The following is a 16,949-nucleotide window of genomic DNA, read 5'->3' on the forward strand; positions in this document are numbered from 1 at the left end:
TTTTTGATTGTTTAATGTATAAATCCCTGTCTTCTTTGACTCTTTCATTCCTGCCTCCACCACCCACAACACATCCATATTTTCTGTGCCCTAATTAAAGCTCTTTTACATTTTATACATGTATGCCTTCTATTTTTCTATATTTACTGAGCTTTGCCCTGACCTCCCAGTATTTCCTGGTTACCTCTCCTATGGAAGAGTTTTCATTCTTTTTTTTTAATTTTTTTTTAACATTTATTTATTTTTGAGAAAGAGAGACAGAGCAGGAGCAGGGGAGGGGCAGAGAGAGAGGGAGTCACAGAATCTGAAGCAGGCTCCAGGCTTTGAGTTGTCAGCACAGAGCCCAAAGTGGGGCTTGAACTCACGAACCACGAGATCACGACCTGAGCCAAAGTTGGTCGCTAAACCAACCGAGTCACCCAGGAGCCCCTGGAACAGTTTTCACTTTTGTCAACTGCCATAGTTTGGGATCAGCACTGACTTCACTTTTTGTGACTACTTCTGATAACTCACTATTCCACTTTTATCAAATATCTGCTGCTTTTCTGAAGATCATGCTATCCTATTATAACATTCTTTTTCTGATTTTGTTGCTACCATATGTGAACTTCCAGTCATACCTCCACATTTCTTGAGAATTTCAGCATGTGGTTCACGATTTCAACTATACTTCATCCCCCAATATAAAGTATAACATAGTATTTAAAAGCACAGGTTGGACAACCAAATGCAAGTCCAAGACCTATCCCTTATTAATAAAGAACTCTGGGAAGTTACCTAATATTTCAGTGTTACAGTTTCTTCATTTGTAAAATGGTAATAATGATATTATTACCTGATAGCATTGTAACAATTACATGCAATAAGGCATATAAAGTACTTAGAACAGTATCTGGCACTTAGTAAATGCTGAATAAATTTGAACTATTTTCATTATTATGCTCTTACCTCATCCTAAAAATCCTCCTTCTGCATGCTTATGACTCATACAACACCCTTTGTCTCAATGCTTTCTCATTTGTCCACTTCTATAAAATTTCTCAGTTATTATCTAAAATGGCATTTCTGAATTTTACTTTAATCCTTCTCAAGACCTACCTCTTCTTTTCAGCCAATGACTTTTTATCTGAATCCAGAAATGTAATCCATTTGGAAATACACAGTTCAGAATTTCTCTATATTCATAACAATGCTCTATCTTCTCTCTGGGGGAAGTAATGTCTGGGTCTTCTCTACCCATTGTGTTCTTTCTTCTTAGTTTTTATCTTTAATCTCTCCACCAGCAAATTGCTTTAACCTCTGAACTTGACCAAGGCTTACTTATTCTAAAATAAAACTAGATATTTCTCCCTTGCACCTCTTTTTTTCTCATGTTACTATCCTATCTCTTCTAATCTTCTTGAAAGGGTAATCTGTACTCTCCCATTTCCCAGTGTCTCACTGTTAACTTCCAGAAATCTGAAAATTTTATTTCATCACTTATAAAACTTACTTTTCAAAATTAAGCAGCAATTGGATTGTCAAACCAAAAATCCCTCTATTAAGTTTCTCTTACAACTTCTTTGCAGCATTGAATATATTGACCACCCACTTGAAACATTCCTCCATCATTAGAGTTCATGTTACTATCTTGCATTCTTTCTTAGAGGCGGTGGTGAAGTAACAGAGGTATAATGATAGTCAAATACTCATGTTCAAGAAAGGCCCCCTTATGTATTGATCTTAAATAAGACACTTAGCTCCAATTTCCTTATCAGTAAAATGGGCATAATATTTACTTAACTTGTACACTAACTGATAATGAAAAGAAATAAAATAATGGATCTGAAAATAGCATGAAAGATATAAAATATATAAAGTACCTGAGTACATTTTAATAAACAGAAAACAGGATGCAGAAAAGTATATTAAAAGACTTGCTACCAAATCTGCTATGAAGTTCTAAAGGACCTCAAGGTTTTTTTTTCTTAAAGAACCCCAAGTTTTGCATCTGACCTAAAAGGTTTTTCACTTTTGCAAGGTTTCAAAGTGCCTTCACCAAGGCAGTACCACTCTTGTCAGGAAGTTAAGAGACATTGTATCGAAAACTCTGACTTCTGGGACTCATTCAAAATGCAAAAAATGATTAGTGTGATTATACTGGGGCACTTTCATGTTTAAAATATTGTGGAAAATCAAAATATTAATGATGCCTCTTCACACACACAAGCATGCAAACTGAATTGGTCCAATGTAAGAAATATTATGCGTTCTACAAAAAAATTAATATTAGAAAAGGAAATATTACCAGTTCTTGGAGAAGGGGCCCTTGCAATTTCTAAGGAGCAAGGTTTCTTTGTAACTGCTATGTCCGTGAGATCACATAGAAAGTTCTCATTTTCTGAAGGAAATGTATCGAGAGAAGCAGATGGTACAATTTCCATAGTGTAATTCCTCTTCTTTGGATAGGACTCCTGAAAGGAAGGAGAAAAAATAAAAATAGCTTTGTGATAAAGACACAGCTTGTTTGATTTATAAAAACTAGAAAAGATAATCAGATTCATCAGTTCTTCCAAAACTGATTAAGAGATGCTGATTCATCTGTTTGAATAAGTTATATCATCATGTAACCCCAATATTATCAGTGATCTTTTTCAAAGGTTCCTGACAGTTCGGTTCCCCTGAATTTACCACTGACATACTAAAGTTCATGATCCTTTGTCATGATCTCTTTTTGTAGTATATGGCTATTTTCTAGTTGTGGCATAAACTGTCGTTTAATCAACAGTTATTCCCAAGACTCTACTCCCTTGCCAGCTTCCTAGGGAGAGCCAGCCATGTGACTCAACTTTGGCCAGTTAGATAAAAGGGAGACTTCTGGAAAAATATTTTTCCCCAGAGAAAGAAAGATGCAATGGGGCTCTTTCAGAGCCTTAGCCACCCTCAGTTTCCTCTCTCTGGATGCAATTTTGATGTCTGCACACAGGACAGGCATGTTGTGACCATAAGGTAATAACCTTAAGATCAAAAAGGTAATAGGCTAAGAATGGCAAGAGAAGGATAAAACACGCCTAGGACCTTGATGATATCACGGAGCTACTGAAAGAGCCCCAGGACTGAAAGAGCCCCAGGACTGGTTAGTTACTACAGACTTCTTAAATAAAAAAGTCCTTGTTGTTTGAGCCTTTGCTAATAGGGATTTTATTTATTTATTTATTTTTTTGTCATTTCAGGTTAGGATAAAATGAAGGTCCAATTCTATACTACTGATTCTTTTAGGCATTCTAAAAATAGGAATTCATTTCATTTCACAAGATCTTAATTTCATATACAAGGCATTAATTGGTCAACAGATATTATTTGGCATCTATCATATCTACTTAGGACTATACTAAGTGCTAGAGATTTTTAAAACCTAATAAGGTACAATCCTTGCCCTCAGAAAGTTCACAGTATACTAGAGAAGAAAAACAGATACCTGCATAATGAATTTCACTATTAATTATGTTTTGTTTTTGATGTTTGTTATTTTTACAAAGCATAGTTCACTATCAAAAGAAAAAGACAAGAAAAAAAATAAACTCATTTTCAAAAAAATCTCCCAAGATATGACCCAAGGTCAGTAAACATTTAGTATAAGCTCCTATTTTTTTCTATAATGGTATTTACAGTACTGTAGAATAAGTATTCAAGGTCAGTGTAATTGCTTTCAGACCATACCAGACCCTCACACATCAAAGAATCAATTATGTTCACTCTACTCTATTGAAAGCAGGAAATTGTGAGTAATTTATTTTTAACAACAAAGGGTGACAAAGTAGAAAGTATCCAGGGGAAAGCAATCAAGATGGTATATGATTTGAAAATCATGTCACAGATGAAATGATGAAAGGAACTGCCATGTTCTATCCCGGAGAAGCCTTACAGCAGCATCATAGTTTTCTCAACACATTTGAAAGGCTATCCCTAAAGAGCTCTCCCACAAAGCAGGGGATGGGGAGAAGTTGCTATGGTAGATTATTCCAGAGTTCTTAAAGGCAGAACAAAGACCAACATTTATAAGTCAAAAAGGGCAAATCCGAGTCAAAACAAAAAAAAAAGCTCTATGAATTAATAATATTGCTTATCTTTTATTTTTTATTATTATTTTTAATATGAAATTTATTGTCAAGTTGGTTTCCATATAACACCCAGAGCACCAAAAGGTGCCCTCCTCAATACCTATCACCCACCCTCCCCTCCCTCCCACCCCCCATCAACCCTCAGTTTGTTCTCAGTTTTTTGAGTCTCTTATGCTTTGGCTCTCTCGCTCTCTAACCTCTTTTTTTTCCTTTTAAACAAAAACGCACTAATGTAACAATAGCTGAAATACACTAGAAAGCAACAAAAGAAACTCCTAATTACTGGAAATCTTTAAGTAGAACTATGTATTGATAAAATTATCTATAAAACACATTGTAAAGTGAATATATCAGATGACTGTAAACTCCATGAAGGCTGGAATTTGTTTTGTTCACCACTCTATCCCCAGATTCTAATACAAGTCCTGCCATATAGGGGCAATAAATATTTACTGATCAAATGAACACTCTCTAATGTCCTTTGTAAAAAGTTCTAACTATCAATTAGGGAAATGATTATGCCTTGTTCAGATATAAATTACTTTGCTCTTCAGTTTGGTTATTATTATCCGTTACTGGTATTGCTTACTGTTTTACATGTCAAAAGTAAAAACTGAGTTAATGATAATAAGATTACAAAGAGTCATGAAAAAAGTCCCTAGCTTAAACCCTAGTTCATCTTAAAATCAAATTAATCAGAACAACCCATTCTTCATGGATTTAGTTAGATTGGAATTTTACTCTGTTTATAAAGAATTATGAATATTTAATGGCCTTGAAAAATGCTCTGTAATTTAACCACACAGAATGCGTTACTTTGCTTTCTCCTTAAAAATGAAGTATATTATTTATTAGAGAAATATTAGAAAATATAAAGAAAGAAAAAAAATCACATGAAAACACAGCATGCTCAGGAAACTAATAGTAACATTTTGCTGTATATCCTCCCAGACTGCTTCCCTCTGTAAATGTGTGTGTGGACATGTGAGTGTGTGCAAAGGAAAGAAAAAAATATTTTAAACAACAATGAAATACACCCTCTTCTGCTTACTAAGAAAGTGCCATCATTTCTCATTAACGAAGGCACACTCAACAAAATATCTGACTAGTATCCCTCAACAGAGGGGTGGATATGTGATATAATAAAATAATGAGATGAATCTATGTGTTCTAAACTACTCAGTTTAGAACATTACCATGAAACCCAGGCTTCCCACCTGTGCTCCCCTTTCCAATTTCTCCTCCTCCCTCCCCAACCATGGCTAATATTTGTTCTGAACTTTGTGTTCCTTGAGTTGTTGTTGAAATTTAACTATATATGTAAGCAGCATTGATAAAGAATAAATTGTTTTGTACTACATGCTTTTGACTTTCATAAGAATAGTATAAAATATTCTTGCTCTTCTATGACTTTTTCAATCAATATAAAGTTTCTGAGCTTCATTTGTTTTCAAAGTGGTAACAGAATTCACTGTATAGGTATACAATAATACTTTACAGATTCTCCTGACAGTGGACTTTTAAACATTTCCTAGGTGTTTTATTATTAAGCACAATTTGCTATTAACATTCTGAATGAGTCTTTTTGTACAACTAACCAAGGTATGTAGGCATTGGGCAGAGAGTCAAGAACAGACACAAGGTGAGAAAAATTAATGAAATCAAGAGTTCTACACATACAGGAGTTTACAGCAAGAGGTGATCAGGAGAACCAAGACAGGATATCCTGTAGGTTCTACAGAAATCTTGAGGAGGACACTGCATTTTCCCACCCAAAGTGGGATGAAGGTTCAAGGGATTTTTCACAAGACCTTAATTTCATATACAAGGCATTATTGGTCAACAGATATTAACTGGGAATCTATCATATATACTTAGGACTATGCTAAGTGCTAGAGATTGATATCAAGATATCCTTATATCAAGATATTATCTATAAATATGTATATGTATTATATGTAATGCTTTGTATTCTGATATGTATTTACTTCTAATAATGCATTCTGAACAAGTTTCAATGACAAATATGTGTCTACATGATAAATTTAAGGTTAAGTCTCAGTATACACATGGTCATGATTTATTTTAGTGAATCTTATCATATTGAAATTTCGATGTTTTGATTTTAAAGGAACATTCTTATGCATATACCTGTGTTTAAATATTCAACTATTTCTTTTGAAATAGAATTCCTGTAACAATAGGTATATACCATATGCTTACATTTAATTGAATCTGTTTCTGGACTTTCTAATTGGTTCCATATGTCAATCTATTCTAGTACCAAAATCACACTGTTTTGATTGCTGAAACCTTAAAATTAATCTTACTATCTGGTAGGATAAGTCTCTCCTCATGTTCATCTCTGTCAAAACATTCACGATTATCCTCATGTTTATTTTTAAAAAACAATCTTTAAACATTTTGTCAACTTCTCCTCAAATCATTCCCTCTCCTTTGTTTCCTGTCAGTAAATTGTACTGCCATACACCAGCCACTCTAACAATTTGGGGGCTGTTCTTCCATCCTCATTCTTCCTCAATGCTATACCCAGTCAATCCCCAAGTCCCTTACTTCATCATTGAATTATACCTCAAACACTTTCATTTCTCTCCATTCCTGCTACCACCCTAAGTCCAGGTCACCACTGTATCTCACTTGAACTACTATAACAACTTCTTAACTAGTCTCCTTGCCTTCTCTGTTCCTCTTCCAATTAATTCACTTTCAAACACTAGCATAAGGTTATGCTAGTAAATTATGTCAAAATCAACTCATTTACTTTCATCATAACTTTTAGAGAGAACATAAAATGCTCTAGTCATAATACATGTTGATTCTTTTTAAATATTTAACATGGCTTTTCATGATATCTCAGAGTTTCTATACTAAATGATTTCATTAGATGCATTAATGATCCAGATAGCATGCTAAATGAAATAACTAGATCTGGGAGAATAAACCAGAGGTTAAACATAATCCCATTAATCTATAAGATAAGTGAGGTTAATTTCTAAAGACATGCTTGTCTATCACCTAGCAAAGTACCATATTCATGTTAGGACTCTGTCAATACATACTAAAAATGAATATATAAAATAATTAATATTTTAGTTAGTATTTTAAGGCCAACATCCTCCACTGGAATTAAAAAACCATAGAGGCAAGGACTATGACCAGGATTTTCATATAGTATGCACTTAATAAATATATGTTGAATTAATGAAATCTGAAACAATGTCATTCAGAAACTATCATAGATGCAAATCACTGTAATAATAGCAATTTACACTTGTTTTATAGTCTGCAAATTGAATAGTACTTCATTTGCCCAGATGATTCTTATTAGCCCTCACAACCAGCCTACCAATGTTATTAGAATCTCCACCCAAAAAATAAGGCTTGGAATTCCTCAGTGACTTCTTCAATATTCAGCATCTGGTTAATGGAAGTTTCAGGGCTCCAACTGAAGTCTTGTGACAGCTATTTTAGTGTTCATATTATTGTATCACAGATTAAAAAAAGGACTATGACAAGATCTTTATTGTCAGAACTAAGGGAAAGAAAAAACCTCCATATATTATTAGGTAGTATATAGCCTTGCCAACTTCCTAACCTGTGCAACCCTTTTTCCTTACAGTGGGAAGCCTGGACTTTGATATACAAGCTAATTATCAACATACTTTTGATGATAAATCCTGGTAATGGACTAGATGAATTAAAAAAAAATTGGCCCTACTATTTGTGACTCACCTTCAAGGCTCCATTGTAGTTAATTTAGCATAATTGGGCTCCAATTGGTTAGCAGTTTTTGTTTTTTTTCTTGATATTTAGCCTCTAATTATATTCTAATGCCTGGTTGCAGGATCCCAGACTTGTTTCTGTGCTTGTTTCTTGTTTTTGTTTTTGTTTTTTTTAAATAAGAGTAGCATACCTAGGATTGTGTTCTCTTTCTTGGTGTTTGCCAGCTGTCTCTTGAGGGACTAAAAATGCTCTGTCCCTGAATCCTGAACAGGTCCCTAAAGCCCTGAGTGTCTGACTTGACAGCTCCCGAGGGAATGTCTGGCTTTCATGTTTAGTCTACTTAGTCAGCTTCAGTGTACCTGCTATAGTTGATTGTGCAATGTGTGGACCCAACAATACTTCTTCAAAAAGATGCATACTATAAGCATTGAATAAATTAATAGAACATATGCTCCCCCCAAAATAAACAGGAGTAATAAAATGCCTAAATAATATGCTTTCATGTGTTGCTTACACTGTGCTCCCAAAAGTTTCAAAATTCCAGTGGTAAGCTAAATCTAACAAGTCAAATTTATTAGTGATTAAATATAAAGTCTTTTGGCTTAGCACATATATTAGTTATAAAAATTTAGCTTGAGGGTATATAGATAAGCAATACCATGAAAAAAGTAATTAGGAGGTACAGCGACAGTATGAATGACAATATAATATACTCAAGAGATAATGTGACATTGACTGATTCAATACAAGTTTGATATTTAGATAGCAATTGTGACAGCCCTTCCTTCATCTGTGCTAATTAGAATTGGGAATTATCCTGTTCAGTAATTTCATAAAAGACAGGCTAACTTCATCATGTTGACCATCCTTATTAGGTGGTGCAGATTTTATTCATCAAAACGATTAAGGGATACTTGACTTTATGACTTATGAAGAACCTTAGCAACAACTTGGGACCCAGATATAGGCACAATTGTTTCTCAAATGCACCAATCATGTGACTTTTTATCAGAAATAAGTCTACCCAGGGTGCCTGGGTGGCTCATTCAGTTGAGCATCTGACTCTTAATTTCTTGATTTTTGGCTCAGGTCATGATCCTAGCATCATGGAATTGAGCCCAGCATCAGGCTCTGCACTGAGCGTGGAGAGATTCTCCCTCTCCATCTCTGTCTCTCTCTCTCCTTCTGTCCCTCTCCCCTGCTCACTCTCTCTCTCTCTAAAGGAAAAGAAAAGAAAAGGAAAAGAAAAGAAAAGAAAAGAAAAGAAAAGAAAAGAAAAGAAAAGAAAAAAGAAAAGAAAAGAAAAGAAAAAAGAGAAGAGAAGGGAAAGGAAGGGAAAAGAAAAGAAAAGAAAAGAAAAGAAAAGAAAAGAAAAGAAAAGAAAAGAAAAAAAAGAAATAAGGCTACCTTAGGTGCTTTTCTAGATTACTTTGGCACAGCATCTCTGTGAATGTGATTCTATTCTTAACCACATGGAGGAAATGGAAACAGCTTAACCAACACTTCAGTGTGACCACACCTGGTGCCCTCAATTTGGTACTGGGGCCTACATTAGAAAACATGCAAAGACCAAATGGACTGTTTTCTCTAGACGTGGGTAAGAAAAGTTTGAGTATCAAACCCATGTCATATAAAAAAAGATTGAAGATGAAAAGGTACAGGAAAACATTTATCACAAGTATTTGAAAAGGAGTGATTAGAATTGTTCTCTATCACTGAGAGGGTAGAAAGACTATATAGATGGACAGATGGTAACAAGGAGACAGATTTCAGCTCAGGATGGGCTTTCTAACAATTAATGCTTCCCAGTATGAAACTGGCTGCTGAGCTCTGCTACTGGAAGTCTTCAAGCCTACACTGATCAACACAAGACGTCTCTTGAGAATAGAAAATGGTGATTTGACTTAGATGAGTTTTAAGATGTTAGGTAAATAAGACGATGAGAATAAAAGTGTTGGCTTAGTATTATGATAAGCTACCTGCATACTTTTACTGCTTTCTGAATCCTTTTTCTAACAATGAGAGCAGTAATACTAACACAAGGGAGTGTGGGTTTATGGCTCTTTCAAAGTTAGAGATGACTCACAATCCCAAATGACTCAAAGTAGGCAAAAGCTTTTGGAAGTGGTCTTAACTGTTCTGACATGTCTCACAATTATCAAGAAAATTATCCCTTAGAGACTTACAATGACATTCAAATATGGAAGACTACAATATAAATATGGAATAATAAGAAAATAATAATGAGAATCTTTGGGTAGGAGGGAAGAATGAGTGACAGCAGGACAGCCTTAGGAAAAGGAGCATTGATAATTGTGGTAGGCACTATAATGGCCTCTCAAAGATAGCCACATCCTAATCCCTGGAACCTGTGAATATATTATGTTACATGGCAAAAGGGACTTTGCAGATGTGATTAAGTTAAGAAACTTGAGATGGAGAGATCATCCTGGATTATTATAGTCATTGTAAAGAGAAAAGAGTCAGTGTCAGAGTGATGCAATGTGTTAGACTTGCCTAGCCATTACTGGCTTTGAAGGTAGAAGGCAGCCATGAGTCAAGGAATGGGCGAGCTTACAGAAACTAGAAAAAGCAAGAAAATAGATTCTCCCTTAGAGTCTCTAGAAAGAAATGCAGTCTTACCAACACCTTGAATTTAGCCCAGTGGGCACCATCTTGGACTACCAGAAATGTAAAATAACAAATTTGTGTGCTTTTTTAAGCCACTAAGTTTATGGTAATTTGTTTCTGCAGCAATGGAAAACTGATAGAATAACCTAGCAGAAGGCATCTCAAAGGAGGCAACAAGGATTGAGAGAGATACATTATAACTAAAATCCAACAGAAAAATACTCCTTGTTATATTATGATATGATTCAATATTTTAACAAGTGATTCTTTCACTTTCACTTCATCTTAAATGTGATGCAGTAATATTGCAATAGAGTTTTCCTCCTACTGCATCTTGGATCTTGACAAGTAATCCTACAGTAAATCTGGAAAAATAAATGTGTGACAATAGCCAGGTATCAATTTGAAAAGGGAAAAGTAATGGAGGGGGTGGAGATAAGCCTTTAGCAGATATTTAAATAAATTATAAATGGTTCTGGTACAACAATTGAAAGGCAAGAAAGGAGAGAATTTTAAAAAACAAAGCTCCAACACTCGTGAAAATTTATTTTATTATGTTACAAAGGTGTTATTTCAAATCAGCAAGAAAAAAACGGGTTATTTAATAATTGCCAGTGAGATAACTGACAAGTCATTAGAAAAGAAATAATAAAGCTGGATTAATATTTCATTCCTTATAACAAAAAAACTCCAGATAAGTATTTAAATAATAAGTAAATACCCTTATAATAATAAGCTTACAATAGGAATGAACTTTGAACAGGAGCTATAACCAGACATACAACCAGAGCTGTAGAGAACAACACTGATGAATTTGAGTACATGCAATAATAACTTTCTATTAAGCCACTAAAATATAAAAACAATTAAGATACAAATGATAGATTTGGAAAATTCTTTGACACATATGATAAAGAGCTAATATCTTTATTATATAAAGAGAGTTACAAATCGAGATGAAAGAGATCATCAACCTAGGGAAAAGTGGACAAAGGATAAGAGTAGTTGAGAAACAGCTAGAAATTTCTTATATGAAAAGAGCTTGATCTAATTTATAATTAAATATATATAAATTAAAGTAACACAGGGTATACCATTCTTGATCAAATTGCTATAGATAATACACAGTGTTAATAAGGGTTTGGAAAAATGGGTACTGTTAGTTGAAGTTTGTATTGGCTTAAAACCTCTTTCCAGCTAATTTGTCAATTGTTACAGGAGACCTTTAGAAAGCAAATCTTTAGATTGCATCAGCTTTTGGACTTTTGCCATGTTGAAATTTTTCTTCCTTTGCCTGGAAACAGATGGGATTGATAAACTGCCATTATTATTCCTAAAGCACAATATTATAAGGCACTATTTATATGAATTGCATAACTATCACTTATACTTTCTAAAAAATTATGTACATTTGCTACTTTTTATCTATCAAATAATGAAGTGTGTGTGTGTGTGTGTGTGTGTGTGTGTGTGTGTGTGTGTGTGTGTAGGGGGGTATGTAGAGGGAACCCTGTCTCCTATGAAGCCTCTCTCATGAATGAAAAAAGTTGTAATCAGAAGCAATCATTTGAGTTGTAAATGGTTGTCAGGATGTCAGGATAATGTTCCCCTTTGGAAAGTGTTATCAGTTAATGTCCATGTATATCTATTCTTAGTTAAGACTCTCTTGATCAGTCACTTCAAAGTTGAAGGTGCTGAGGAGAGGAGCCAAGGTGGCAGAACTGTATGGAAGTTTTTTGTGTGTCTCACGTCCTTGAAATACAGCCAGACCAACACTAAACCATCCTATACACCTAGAAAACTGATTGGAGGATTAACACAACAATCTGCACAACCTGAACCGCAGAATTGAGCAGGTACATGGCGCAGAGAGGTGAACTTGGGGAGCGAGAAGGCGCAGGAAGGGAGGTGCTTTTGCGAGTGGAGAGAGGACAGAGACTGGGGGGGGGATATGGGAAAAGCACCCCTCCCCAAAAGCACTGGAGAGAAAATGGAAAATTGGAAACAGCCACAGGGACTAAACTAAAAAGGGAGAAAGGAGAAAGGAGAGGGTTTAAATTCCATTAAGACTGTAAACAAGGGGAGCGCAAAGGCTGCAACTCTGCAGCTCAATAACTGGCAGTGCTCTGGTGGGAAAGGGGAATCCCCAGGAACAGAGTGGGGTCCGGGAGGTTCTCAGGTCACATGGGGAAAAGCGGTTCCACTGCTGGAAGGACACCTGGCAGAGACTGTTGAAGCCACCCAGTCCCAGCCGACCCCAGAAGGCGGCCACATTCGCTGGTGCTGGGGCAAGGTCGTTAAGGGTGAAGCCTGGCGCCAATGTGTGTTGTGATTTTCCATAATCCCTGAAACGCTGCTGCTACACTGTCTTACAAACATTTTCTGGGACGGGCTGGCACCTGGCCGCAGTCTCGGGGCACCGGCGACAACAGGGTCCAGTGGGCATTCCTGGGTGCAGCCAATATTCGGCCCTTCTTCATTCGGCCATTGCTCGGTGAGACCCTCCCACAGAGGGGTGGAGCGGGTCAAAGCCACAGTCCTTCGGACATAAGGGGCTGGGGAAAACAGCCGCATCTGAGACAAAACTCAGGAGAGAGGTACTACCTGGGGCCTGGTCACAGAGAGTGAAAAAGCGGGGAGTGGGCCACAGCTGAAGACAGAGGACGGGTGCGTGATTGCTGATCAGGGAGAACAGACTGGGTAGATGGGTGGCGCCATTTTCACCACTCCCGCACATGTGCATACGCACCTATGAGCTCCATAACAATCCACCCCAGTAGGCTAGCAACACCATCTAGTGGAGAGCAGAGCTGTTACCCCACCCAACTGGACCAACTTCACTTTTCAAGAACACAAGTCTCACCGCTGACTTAATTTATGGACTATAAAGAGCAACATAGACTGACTTCTAGGGGAAAACGAAGCAATTTCAGTTCTACTGCAATCTGTTAGCAGGTTCATCTATTCAATTTTCTTTCTTTTTTTTTCTTTTTTATTTTTCGCTTTTACAATTCTTTTCTTTTTCTTGCATATAGAAAAAAATTCATTTTTATTTTCAATTATTATTAAAAATAACTTTCTTTAATTTTTATTACTATATTTTTTACTTTTGTGTAAATTTTTTCAAATTCTACTTTACTTCCATCATTTTATTTTAGTCTACTTCAGTGTATTCACCTTTTCAAATTTTCAAACAATTTCCTTTCTTTTTTTTTCTCTTTTTCATTTCTTTTCTTTCTCTTGAATTCAGAAAGAGAAAGACTTCATTTTTATTTTCAATTTCTATTAAAAAATATTCTTATTTAATTATCATTACTATATTTTTGCTTTTATGTAAATTTTTTCAAATTCTATTTTACTTCCATCATTTTATTTTAGTCTACTACAATGTATTCACTTTTTCAAATTTTCACATTTCTTTTTTATTTTTTATCTTTTTTCTCTTTTTCGTTTCTTTTCTTTTTTCTTAAATATAGAAAACTAAAAAATTCATATTTATTTTTATTTTATTAAAAATATGTTTCTTTAATATTTTTCTACTATATTCTTTACTTTTGTGTATATATTTTCAAATTCTATTTTACCCCCATCATCTCATTTTAGTCTACTTCAGTGTATTCATTTTTTCAAATTCTCAAACGATTTCCTTTTTCCCCCCCGCCCTTTTTTTTCTCTAATCTGTCAAACCACTTTCAACACCCAAACCAAAACACACCTAAGATCTAGCATCATTTATTCAATATGTGTGTGTGTGTTTTCAATTTTAATATTTTTTTATTTTAATTTTCTTTAATTTCAATTTTTCTATCTCATTAATTCCTTTTCTTCCTTCAAAATGACAAAACAAAGGAATTCACCCCAAAACAAAGAGCACGAAGAAACGACAGCCAGGGATTTAACCAACACAGATACAAGCAAGATTCTGGACCAGAATTTAGAATCACGATAATAAGAATATTAGCTGGAGTCAAAAACAGATTAGAATCCCTTCCTGCAGAGATAAAAGAAGTAAAAAATAGCTAGAATGAAATTAAAAATGCTATAACTGGCCTGCAATCACGGATGGATGCAGTGGCAGCAAGGACGGACAAGGCACAACAGAGAATCAGCAATATAAAGGACAAACTTAAAGAGAATAGCGAAGCAGAAAAAAAGAGGGAGATTAAGGCAAAAGAGCACAATTTAAGAATTAAGAATCAGTGACTCATTAAAAAGGAACAACATTAGAATCATAGGGGGTCCCAGAAGAGGAAGAGAGAGAAATAGGGTTATGTGAACAAATCATAGCAGAAAACTTAACTAACCTGGGGAAAGACACAGACATCAAAATCCAGGAAGCACAGAGGACCCCATTTAGATTCAACAAAAACCAACCATCAACAAGGCATATCATAGTCAAATTCACAAAATACTCAGGCAAGGAGAGAATCATGAAAGCAGCAAGGGAAAAAAAGTCTCCAACATACAAGAGAAGACAGATCAGGTTTGCAGCAGACCTATCCACAGAAACGTGGCAGACCAGAAAGGAGTGGTGGGATATATTCAGGGTGCTGATTCAGAAAAATATGCAGCCAAGAATTCTTTATCCACCAAGGCTGTCATTCAAAATAGAAGGACAGATAATAAGTTTCCCAGACAAACAAAAATTAAAGGAGTTTGTGACCACTAAACCAGCCCTGCAAGAAATTTTAAGGGGGACTTTCTGAGGGGAGAAAAGTTGTGTAAATATATATATATATATATGTATATATGTATATATATATATATATATACATATATACATATATATATATACACATATATACATACATATATACATACATATATATATATATATATATATATATATATATATATATGTATATACACACACACACACACCCCAAAATCAGCAAAGGATTAGAAAGGACCAGAGAACACCACCAGAAATTCCAACACCACAAGCATCATAATGGCAATAAATTCCTATCTTTCAGTACTCACTGTAAATATCAATGGACTCAATGCTCCAATCAAAAGACATATGGTAACAGAATGGATAAGAAAACAAAATCCATCTATATGCTGTTTACAAGAGACCCACTTTACACCTAAAGACACCTTCAGATTGAAAATAAGGGGATGAAGAACCATCTATCATGCTAATGGTCAATAAAAGAAAGTCAGAGTAGCCATAGTTATATCAGACAATCTAGACTTTAAAATAAAGACTGTATCAAGAGATGCAGAAGGGCATTATATCATAATCAAGGGGTCTATCCACCAAGAAGACCTAACAATTGTAAACATTTATGCGCCAAATGTGAGAGCACCCAAATATATATAGTAATATATATTATATAGTATATTATATATATATTATACAGTATATTATAGTATATTATATAGTATAATATATATATTATATAGTATATTTTATATATATAGTAATATATAATAAAGTAATATAGTAATACCATAATAGTAGGAGACTTCAACACCCCACTTACAGCAATGGACAGATCATCTAATCAAAAAATCAACAAGAAAACAACGGCTTTGAATGACACACTGGACCAGATGGACTTAACAGATACATTCAGAACATTTCATCCTAAAGCAGCAGAATATACATTTTTCTCCAGTGCACATGGAACGTTCTCCAGAATAGACCATATACTGGGACACAAATCAGCCCTAAGTAAGTACAAAAAGATCGAGATCACACCATGCATATTTTCAGACCATAACGCTATGAAACTCGAAATCAACCACAAGAAAACATTTGGAAAGGTAACAAATACTTGGAGACTGAAGAACATCCTACTAAAGAATGGATGGGCTAACCAAGCAGTTAAAGAGGAAATTAAAAAGTATATGGAAGTCAATGAAAATGATAACACCACAACCCAAAACCTCTGGGACGCAGCAAAGGCAGTCATAAGGGGAAAGTAGATAGCAATCCAGGCCTTCTTAAAGAAGGAAGAAAGATCTCAGGTACACAACCTAACCTTATGTCTTAATGAGCTGGAAAAAGAACAGCAAATAAAACCCAAAACCAGCAGAAGACAGGAAATAATAAAGATTGGAGCAGAAAGTAATGCTATTGAAACCAAAAAACCAATAGAACAGATCAATGAAAACAGAAGCTGGTTCTTTGAAAGAATTAACAAAATTGATAAACCACTAGACAGTTTGATCAAGAAGAAAAAGGAAAGGACCCAAATAAATAAAATCAAGCATGAAAGGGAGAGATCACAACCAACACAACAGAAATAAAAACAATAATAAGGGAATATTATGAGCAATTATATGCCAATAAAATGGGTAATCTGGAAGAAATGGACAAATTCCTAGAAATATATACACTACCAAAACTGAAACAGGAAGAAATAGAATATTTGAACACACCATAACCAGTAAGGAAATCGAATTAGTAATCAAAAATGTGCCAAAAAACAAGAGTCCAGGGACAGATGGTTTTCCAAGAGAATT

At 35.0% G+C, this 16,949-nt stretch overlaps 1 protein-coding gene across 13 annotated transcripts in view; it reads right to left on the reverse strand.

Moving 5' to 3' along the window:
- The window catches only part of ANKS1B (ankyrin repeat and sterile alpha motif domain containing 1B), a 1,063,758-nt gene that overhangs the window by 663,234 nt on the left and 383,575 nt on the right, over positions 1–16,949 (reverse strand). For all 13 annotated transcript variants that reach the window (XM_027071024.2, XM_027071022.2, XM_053226641.1 and 10 more), the window contains exon 10: positions 2,288–2,453. In XM_027071024.2, coding sequence (XP_026926825.1) covers positions 2,288–2,453 — 166 coding nt within the window. The remainder of the gene's footprint in view (positions 1–2,287; positions 2,454–16,949) is intronic.

This window comes from Acinonyx jubatus, chromosome B4, assembly GCF_027475565.1.
Source record: "Acinonyx jubatus isolate Ajub_Pintada_27869175 chromosome B4, VMU_Ajub_asm_v1.0, whole genome shotgun sequence".
NCBI lineage: Eukaryota > Metazoa > Chordata > Mammalia > Carnivora > Felidae > Acinonyx > Acinonyx jubatus.